The sequence below is a fragment of the Nicotiana sylvestris genome, chromosome 9 (assembly GCF_000393655.2).
Source record: "Nicotiana sylvestris chromosome 9, ASM39365v2, whole genome shotgun sequence".
Classification (NCBI taxonomy): domain Eukaryota; kingdom Viridiplantae; phylum Streptophyta; class Magnoliopsida; order Solanales; family Solanaceae; genus Nicotiana; species Nicotiana sylvestris.
This window is the reverse complement of record NC_091065.1, coordinates 176,353,819-176,363,825: the sequence shown is the minus strand read 5'-3', so window position 1 is coordinate 176,363,825 and position 10,007 is coordinate 176,353,819. Positions and strand designations below refer to the sequence as shown.

At 36.1% G+C, this 10,007-nt stretch overlaps 1 protein-coding gene across 1 annotated transcript; it reads right to left on the bottom strand.

Annotated features, from left to right (window-relative positions):
• Nucleotides 1–2,489: 2,489 nt before the first annotated feature.
• Nucleotides 2,490–9,685, bottom strand: LOC104224005 (probable L-type lectin-domain containing receptor kinase S.5). Its single transcript, XM_009775554.2, has 2 exons — nucleotides 8,364–9,685; nucleotides 2,490–3,404 (listed from the first exon to the last, which is right to left on the bottom strand). Exons 1-2 carry the CDS (start codon nucleotides 9,583–9,585, stop codon nucleotides 2,653–2,655), a joined length of 1,974 nt encoding a protein of 657 aa, XP_009773856.2. The 5' UTR covers nucleotides 9,586–9,685; the 3' UTR covers nucleotides 2,490–2,652.
• Between the last annotated feature and the right edge of the window lie 322 nt (nucleotides 9,686–10,007).

Below are 10,007 nucleotides of genomic sequence, written 5' to 3'. Positions count from 1 at the left end.
ACCCAATTAGTATTTCGAGACCCAAAATAGTTCTGTAATATTGTTTATGACTTGCACGTAAAATTTGGCCTCATTCCGAGTTGGTTTGATAGGAATCGGACACGTGAAAGTATTTTTATAAGTTTTGAGTTTCATGAGTTAATCCATGCGTTTTGGCGTCCGATTCGTGATTTTAGATGTTATTTTGGTGTTTCGAATACACAAGCGAGTCCATATGATATTTTTAGACTTGTGTGGATATTTGGTGTTGAGCCATCAGGGCTCGGGTGAGTTTCGGACGCGTTCGAAGGGGTTGAAGGACTTCAGTTTTTCTGCTTTTTGGGTTGGTATTGCAGGTCTCGCAAATGTGAAGATTTGATCGCATTTGCGAGCTCGCATTTGCAAAGTACCCTTTGCATTTGCGAAGATGGGAAGGCACTATTGAGTTTCCAAGTGCGAAGTTTCTAATGCTTTTGCGAACTGGCAATCTTCGCATTTGCCACAATTTTGGTCGTATTTGCGACCAAGGCAGAGATGGCTAGCCTCCGCATTTGCGACTTCGCATTTACGAACCATATGTCGCAAATGTGACATCTGCGACATGTGCAACAGCTTTATTAAATGTGGACTTAGGCTATTTAGCTCATTTTTATTCATTTCTTGGGCGATATTTGAAGCTCTTGAAAGAGGGTCTTCACCTAGCGTTTTGAGGTAAGTGATTTCTACACAATCTAAGTTAAGAACATAAGCTGCTACTGAACAACAAAGTTTTGATGATGACAATTGGAATTGTACTTCTTTTTTAGAAGTACTCGTGTACAATTCTAAACAGAAAAATAATTACTATATAAAAGTCAAATTATGTGTAGTTCCAAATGACAAAAGAATTATTAAAAAATAAAAACTCCTAAACTGAGTTCAAAATGCACGTGTTTTACCTAACATACATTTATAAAGAAGTAATGTATCAAAAGTTTATTAACAAACAAAAACCTTAATTTTATTAAATAAAAATCCTTCCTAAACCTAAAAGGAGAAATCTAAATATAAATGAAATTAGAAAGCAAACGAAACCTAATGTGAATTGCAAGAATTTAATATTGTTACCCTCCTAAACCTAAAATGAGATATTTAACACAGAAATATACGAAACTTCCTAGTTCATTACCAAACAAATGACGGAAAAAAAACTAAACCTAAAAGGTAACTACTCCTAAATAGTAGGAAATCAATTAAAATAATTATTGCCAAATATTAGAAAAATAATCAAATGACTATTTTACTTCTACAGTTTAGTCTTATCCAACCATGAATCATTTTTTTAATATAAATGTGATATCTTTTAAAATTTAAGGTTTAATTGAGGCCTAAACCTTTGTAAATGTTGTTTTGCTAAGTCAATAATGTTTCAATTAAAAGTCCTAGCTAGATATTAAATCTCAATGTTATTAGTAGGGACACTTTAATAAGCAGACAAGTCTGTGTATGATAACTTTAGTTGTTGGCTGAGAAATAGTAGCTCTTTGCCCCCAAATCTCCAAATTTCTGTTTTATCATATCAAAGATGAACCTAATCACTTTGCTAAAAACAAAAACAAAAAAAGATAGGTAAGTGAAAATGCTATGAAATGATTAACGACAAAAAAAACTTTAATCTCTCCAATTAAATAAAGCAAAAGTGATTATCATCATGGAAACATAGCTAGTGAACTTTCCCAAAGTTTGAAAAATATGGCGCCTCAGTCTAACATAATTAATTTTCAACCCCAATAAGTTCTTATCAGCACCCCTTTTTCCCACAACTTTTTGTCTATTTTAGTCCCGGAATTTTTTCCTACTAATAGCATATTTGGCCAAACTTCTAAAATCAGCTTATTTTGAAAAATATTTTTCTTAGAAGTACTTTTCGAAAAAATACTTTTAGTGATAAGCAATTTGTGTTTGACTAATTAATTTGAAAAGTACTTTTGAGCAGTAATTAGTGTTTGGCCAAGCTTTTAAAAACTGTTTCTAAGTATATTTTTCTCAAAATTGTTTATCAAAAAAGTACATTTGGAGATAAGCTACTTTTTTCTGGTTCTCAAAAACTGCTTCTGCTTCTACTTAAAAGCACTTTTTTTTCCTTCTAAAGCTTCGCCAACCACCTCAATTTTTAGAAAAAAAATCACTTTTTACCCAAAAAAAAAAAAAAGGCTTGGCATTAAGTCAACACCAATGTATCATAATTTTCTTTACAGTACAAAAGTTTTGTCCCTTCGACAAGTTCCAAATGAAAAACTATAGTTTGACATATATTTATAGCCTTTTCAAATCATGGTTATAGCAATAACAAATAAAACAAGACAAAGAAATTGTGACAAAGATGATCTTACATGTCCTGTTAGGTGTAGAATCGATGGAAATATTATATATATTATTGAATTCGTATATTGCATTGAGTTGGAAAATTTATGAACTTCCACAAATTTTCTTTGGATAACGATAGTTAGCTAAGTAGAACGAAAACATAATAATTGAAAACTGAAACATCGCATGAAGAGGCAAATTTTCCAAAACAAAGTTGAAAGAAACATTACAGGGCAAAAAAAGAAAGCAAAATCATTTTTTCCTGTTGGCCTATGTATATATGCTACTGGCTCTACTTTGACACTCAACACTGTTTCCTGAACTGATCTAAGGAGTTGTGATGGATATTGTATCGACAATACTCGAGTCTACGTCAATTGACACCATAGAAGAAGGCCACACAAATGCCGGCTTGAATGGTGGAACTTCTGGTTCTGGTATTGACCCTGATATAATTTGAACGATCGTCTGTGTTTTAGGCCTTTCACTAGCAATTGGATGAGAGCAAGCCAAAGCAAGTAGTAATAATCTCTTTGCTTCTTCAACTACATAATCATCCCCGAGCCTCGTGTCGACAGCTTCGAGGATTCTACCATCGCGATGCAAGTACCAAACCCAATCAACAAATAGTTGAAATCCATTAACTTTAGTTCCAGGTCTCTTGCCACAGACTAATTCCAACAACACTGCCCCAAATGCATATACATCAGAATGTTGAGTGGCTTTTCCAGTGAGAAAACACTCTGGTGCAATGTATCCCATCGTGCCAAGCACGCCCTCTGCCTCAGCATACGAGGTCTTCTCATTGTCAAGTGCTCGTGCCAGGCCAAAATCACCGAGGCGTGCATTGAAGTTGGAGTCGAGCATGATGTTGTTCGCCTTAAGATCGCGATGGACCACTTTCTGCTCAAACTCATCATGTAGATAGTGCAGAGCTGAGGCGACGCCTGAAACAATCTTACACCTGACTTGCCAGCTGAGTGGCTTTTTATCTGGCCCTGAGAAAAGGTGTTTGTCTAGGCTACCATTTGGCATGTACTCGTATATAAGTAGTAGCTTTCCATGCTTGTGACTCCATCCTGTCACAACAATATGTGATTGTAAGATGCTTATATCTGTATTGTTATTTTCATCAACTTGAAGTTACATAATAATTTGCTGAAAACAAGTAAAAGTTTGCTAGAAAATCTAGCAATAAAATGTTTCTGATGTAATGCTAATAGTAACGGATGTGGTTTGACTGAAATTGGTACTTTCCTCAATTCCATTTTACGTGATATAATTTCTTTATAGTTGTTTCAAAAAGGAACGACTATATTAACAACAACAGACTCAGTGAATTCCCGCAAATGGAATTTGGGGAGGATGAGATGTACGTAGCCTTACCCCTATTCTAGAGAGTTCAGAGGCTGTTTCCGGAAGAAACTCGGCTAAAGAAAAGATAAAGAGAAGTAATAACAAGTATCAACAAGATAAAAAAAAAGGGCCGAAACCAAGGTAGCAATTAAACAATAGTAATAGCAATCTAAGAGTAAAGGGATAGCAAACTAACACTAATACTGTTGAACTAAAGAAGACAAAGGGAAACACTCGACGCCCCACTAACCTTCAAACCTAATCCTCGATTTCCATACCCTCATATCAAGAGTCATGTCCTCAATAAGCTCCAGCTGTGCCATATCCCACCTAATTACCTCTCCCCAAGATTTCTTTGGCCTACCTCTACCCCTCCTCATACCCACCAAGGTTAACCTCTCACACCTCCTAACTGAGGCTTTTATGTTTCTCCTCTTAACATGCCCGAACCATCGCAATATCACCTCCCGCATCTTATTCTCCAAGGGGGCCACTCCCACCTTATCCCGAATAACGTCATTCCTAATCTTATCCAACCTGGAATGCTCACACTTCCATCTCAACATCCTTATTTCAGCTACTTTTATATTCTGGACATGTGATTTCTTGACCGGCCAATACTCTACACCATACAACATGGTCGGTCTAGCCACTACTTCGTAGAACATGGTTTGGCACATTTTTATCACAGACAACACCAGAAGCGAGCTGCCAATTCCTCGGCCATGCTCCGATACAGTCAGAGGCGGATCTAAAATTTGAAGTTTATGGGTTCCTACCGTAATTTCAAATTAAAATATAATAATAACTGGACTCACAATTAGATATTTATAAATATTTAGTTGATTTTTAATAGAAATATAGCGTCTTTCCAAAAGTTATTGGGTTCCCGGGAACCCAGTAACAATACTCTAGATCCACTACTGGATACTAGGGGTGTACATGGACCGGGTTGGTTTGGTTTTTATCGAAACCAAACCAAACCAACTATATCGGTGTGGATTGGTTCGGTTTTGTCGGATTTTTCGGTTTTTTAGGTTTTTTGTTAATTAAATATTATTCCAATCTTACTTTGTTAAATTTTTAATAAGTAAATATATGTTTAGTAAAAATATAAAAAATTGACAAATATATTATCTATTAAAATATTTTTATGGGAGAATTTTCTCAATAACACATATTAGTTACTATTTTTTTAGTCGTTTGATAATAATTTTTCGTTGATATACACTTTCAAGGTTAACAGAATTAGTAACTAAACATAAAAACCAATATGATACCTAAATAATAATAATCACTTTACATTCGAAAAAGATATAAGAATTTAATAGATCTTAACATATGATATGAATATGGATTAGGAGTGGGCATAGATCGGTTCGATTCGGGTGTGAATGTTATTGGTTTAGCATATCGGTAACACTTGATGAGAAAGTGATCATATGACCCATTAGTTAAGGTTAATAAATATGGAGCACTTCATATTTTACTAAATAATATATACCGCAAGAGAATCCCGAATATTTCTAGATATTTTTTAAAGAAAAGTTTATATAAAATCTTAAAAGTATATATAAAAATTATATATTTATATGTCGGTTTGGTTCGGATTTTTTTTCTCAATAACAAACCAAATCAAACCAAACCTAGTCGGATATTTTAATCGGTTTGGTTTGACTTTTCGGTTTGGTGCGGTTTTTCGGTTCGGTTTGTACACCCATACTGGATACACTGCTTGACATCCTCGTCAATCTCCCTATCACCTTGTATTATAAACCCAAGATACTTGAAACTCTCTCTCTCTCCTGGGGATGACGTGTGTATCAAGTCTCACATCCATGTCCATTTCCTGGGTATCGTCGCTGAACTTGCACTCCAAGTACTCCGTCTTGGTCCTACTCAATGATCGTTGCCAACTCAACGCTACACTAAGGTAGGAAGAACGGGTCGCAATAGCTTTTACCCGATATGAGGGTCGGGATCGATTTCCTCAAGGAGCTAGTAATGGAGTTGGATTGTCTGTCTATCCTAGAGATGGGTTTGGACTCCTAATGTCACTTCAAACATTTTTGGGTTTTCGAATTATAAGTATTTTTATAAAACTATCGATTAACACTAAATTATGCTATGAGAATATTGCTAGGTTGTATCTAATGGGAAGAAGGGCACTAGGGTCGTGACAATACCTAGGTGGCTAATTGACGGGTAGATGTTACTGAGGTTCGATTGACATAATTGGGGCTTATGCTATAACCGTTGCACAATTTTACCCACTCTCACACCTCTCGGTAGTGAAAGTGACTTTGTCTAATTGACTCTCTCAGGACCAAATGGGTAGGCAAATTAGACCAAGCAACTAGGGTTCAAGTAGGGTAATTACTCTCTCGAGGTTTAACCCGTTAATTGGGACCATCATTTCTCATGAGTCCATCCCAATTCCTTGTTGGATCAATTTTGGGGTTATATACTCTCTTTCTCAAGAAGAGTTAAACCCACAAAGCTTAAATCAGTGTTTGCAGCCACCAATTCTAGATTAAAACATAAAATCAACCCAAATAGCAAACACTCATAGTCAATCTAACACTAGATGGCAACACCCATCAATTATCCACACTAGGGTTGAGCCACAATCCTAGCTAATGAGTTTAGCTACTCATGCTAGATAAAAAATTGAAGAAATAGATGAAGAACTAAGCATATTAATTAATTGCTAAAATTAAATTACAAGAATCTATCGTAAATGTAAAGCAAAAGTGCCTAAAATGGCTACAAAATATGTTCTCACGAGCGCAGCTTTCCACTGATGTATCTGATTACCCAAAAAATGGTAAAATATTCTATTTATACTAGGTTGAAAAAACTGAACAAAAATACCCATGCGGGGTCAGTGCGGGCCGCATTAAATGGACCGCGGCCGAACTGGGCTCACTTCTGCTTCTCTGAATTTGGACCGCGTAAAATGGATCGCGGTCGCGGAGGGAGCTGGCGTGGTCCGCGCAACCACGACCGCAGACCGCATGGCACTGGCTTGCAAACTTCATCTCTCTGAACCTCATGACCGTGGACCGCACAAAAGAGTAGTGCGGCCGCGGAGCCTTCACCGCAGACCGCGAGATGTGTACCGCGGCCATGCTTCTTCTAGCCTAATTCACCAACTCTCTGAACCACCTAGTGCGGCCGCATTCTACTATGCGCGGTCCGCACGAAGCCTTCTTTTCTTAAATTTCTTGGTCTTTGATACTTGAGCAGGTTTCACTCCTTTTTGAGCCGGTCTTTGACATTTCGTCACTTTGTCGATCAAAACTACAATCAAGCACAACTTGTGAGCCTTTTAGGACTATTTTGTAACAATATATGATCAAAACATAGGCAAGTAGGAGTATAAAACATGTTAAAATCCTAACTTATCACTCAACTTGAAACCTTTAGACTCAAGAGTATGTCTCCAAACGTCTAGTCTCTCGGTAACACCACATTGTGTCTCATCAATCAGAATTATATCATCAGCAAATAACATACACCATTGCACTTCCCCTGAATATGTCGCGTCAATACGTCCATCACCACATAATATAAGAACGGGCTAAGGGTTGATCACTAATGCAACCCCATCACAACCAAGAATCATCCTGATATTTTCATTCGTGTCTTAGCTCCATCATACATGTCCTTAATCACCTAATGTACGCTACAGGCATACCTTTAGCCAACAAACACCTTCATAGGACCTCTCTTGGACTTTGTCGTATGCTTTCTCTAGATCAATGAACACCATATGCAAGTCCTTTTTTATTGCCTTATACTGCTCCACCAATCTCCTCACCAGATGAATGGCTTCCATAGTCGAATGACCCGGCATGAAACCGATGTGGTACTCGAAAATAGACGCACTCTTCCTCACATTATATTAAAATAATTTAATTTTAAACGCTTTATTTTACATCTAATTAAATAATTTTATAGTCACACAAATATCATGGCAAGATCACAAGTTATAAAAGTCTTTCTTTTTAAATTTCATAGCCATTAAATAAGTTCACATAAAATGAAATAGAAAGAGAATAAGAGTTTATCTTATACAATGATAGTGTTAAAGAACTCTACATTATTAGATCACCTAAATGATATCTATATCTAACCGCCCATAAAGCAGGTCACCTGCTAAAACAGGTTAATATACATTAATAATTTATGAGATTCTTCACATTATTCGTGTTTAAAAATTAAATCGCTGATACAATAATAATGATTTTATGATTTAGAAATTTAGGACCTAATTTTGGAAAATTTAGATCTAATTGACATTGGAATGCATGTGATTTTAAGAGGAAGCTTCCTGTTTGTTAAATTGACCTAATGGGTTGAAGTATTGGGTCAAAACGATTATATAAAAAACTCAAACGAGTTAAGTTGTAACCTAAACTTAAAACATATACAAAATCAAGTTTGAAAATTGAGAATTATGTAAATGTAAAAGAACATAAGCTAATAACTTAAGACAAATATATTTTATATTTTCTTAAAAAGAAAAATAAAAAAGGAAAGGAGGTTGGATCATGTTCGACGAATTGGATTATGACTCCTATATTGACTTTTACCGGTTTGATCCTTACAAAACTGACCTAACTTACCTCATCTACGAATCTATACTCAAAATAAAAGTAAAGTAAAAAAATACTTACCGAGCAATTTGACAAGATGTTTATGCCGTAGACGGTTGATGATGGTAAGCTCAGCCAAGAAATCATCTTGACCTTTGATACTTTCCCTTGAAAACCACTTCACTGCAATTTCCAAATTTTCACCAACTAAATACCCTTTGTAAACCACTCCAAATCCACCTTCACCTAGCTTATTCTTTTCATCAAAATTATTTGTAGCTTTCTTCAATATCTTAAACTTAAAATCTCTAGGCATTCCAGGCAAACTCTTAAGTGCACCAAGTATAATTGAGTCTGACCTAGCAGCCTTTTTCTTGTGGTAATAGTACCCCAAAAGTGGTAACAAAATCAAGAATAGAACAAATAATGGAACCCCAACACCTAGACCAATGGTTAAGTATTGATTTTTTTCTTGAAAATACTCAACTGTCAAGTTCCACCTTAACACACAATTCAATTGAAAAAAATTTCCTGTTGAAGCAGAGAATCCAAAGTATGATTCTTGATTAACAACATCTCTTAAATCAATATCATGTGTTAATATTGGATTCTTTGGCCTAGGTGGGGTTGAGCCATTATACTCAGCTTGTTCTGCTATGTACACATCAAGAACTCTCTTGATACCATCATATTGTACCCAAATATTGTAAAATCTTGCACCAATTGGAGCAAGCTCAATACCATGTTTGGTTAAAGATTCGACCTTTACAGAACTAATACTATGAATATCAATCCCAATATGGTTATCATCAGGGTCAAACTCTTGCTTGAATGTATCAAGCTCGACGGCGATAACTTTATTGGTAGATCCACCATCAGTATTAGCATTTGTCAAGCCTAAATGCTGTCCGTGGCTGTTGGTTGGCAGCTCTAAATCAGGAGAAATCAAGAAAGTTAAACCTTCAGCTGCAGTTTCATTTTCTACCCTGTAAATGTTTACAAGGAATGAAGAGTTGAAAGATGCCACTCTTTTGCTACTATCATCCCACAACTTGAAGGACTGTTTCAAGAGGATTCTTCCTGCATTGTTTAACAGGCTCCCAAAAACGCGGACAACATCAGATGTCACTTGGAGAGCCTGGTTACTGATAGTTGCAGGAGGTATTACTTGAAAAATGTCATGGTATGTTTCGTCAAAGGGTCCATATTGCTTGTCGAATTTCTTTAGCTTGGCTTGAGATATGGACTGAAGACAACAGAGAAAGATGAAGATGGTGATGAGTTTTGCTGTCAACAATCCCATTTTTCACAGAAGGGATAGAACTAGAGAATTGAGCACTCTAGGGGAAGACAGAGGAAGGGTCAATAAAAGAAGCTTTGAAGCATGTCTTGGGGACGCACGCTATAACACGGGTCACTGTCATCCGAAAACTTCAACAAAATCTTTATATATACTTGCAAATGTCAATATAAGTCTAGACTCTCGAACCAATCTTTATGAGCAATGATAAAATTTATATTAAATATTATAGTGCCCCACTATCATTAAATTCTGGTTCTGCTTCTGCTTAGGTATGATCCTTAAGGGGTCGTTTGGTTTGAATACGGCTTATGCCGCGATAAGTTATATTGGGATTAGTTATTCTAGTATTATTTTTTATCCACTGTTTGGTATGTTGTATGACCGTAAAAACCAGGTGTCATACGGAAGCTAGCTAAGCGAAC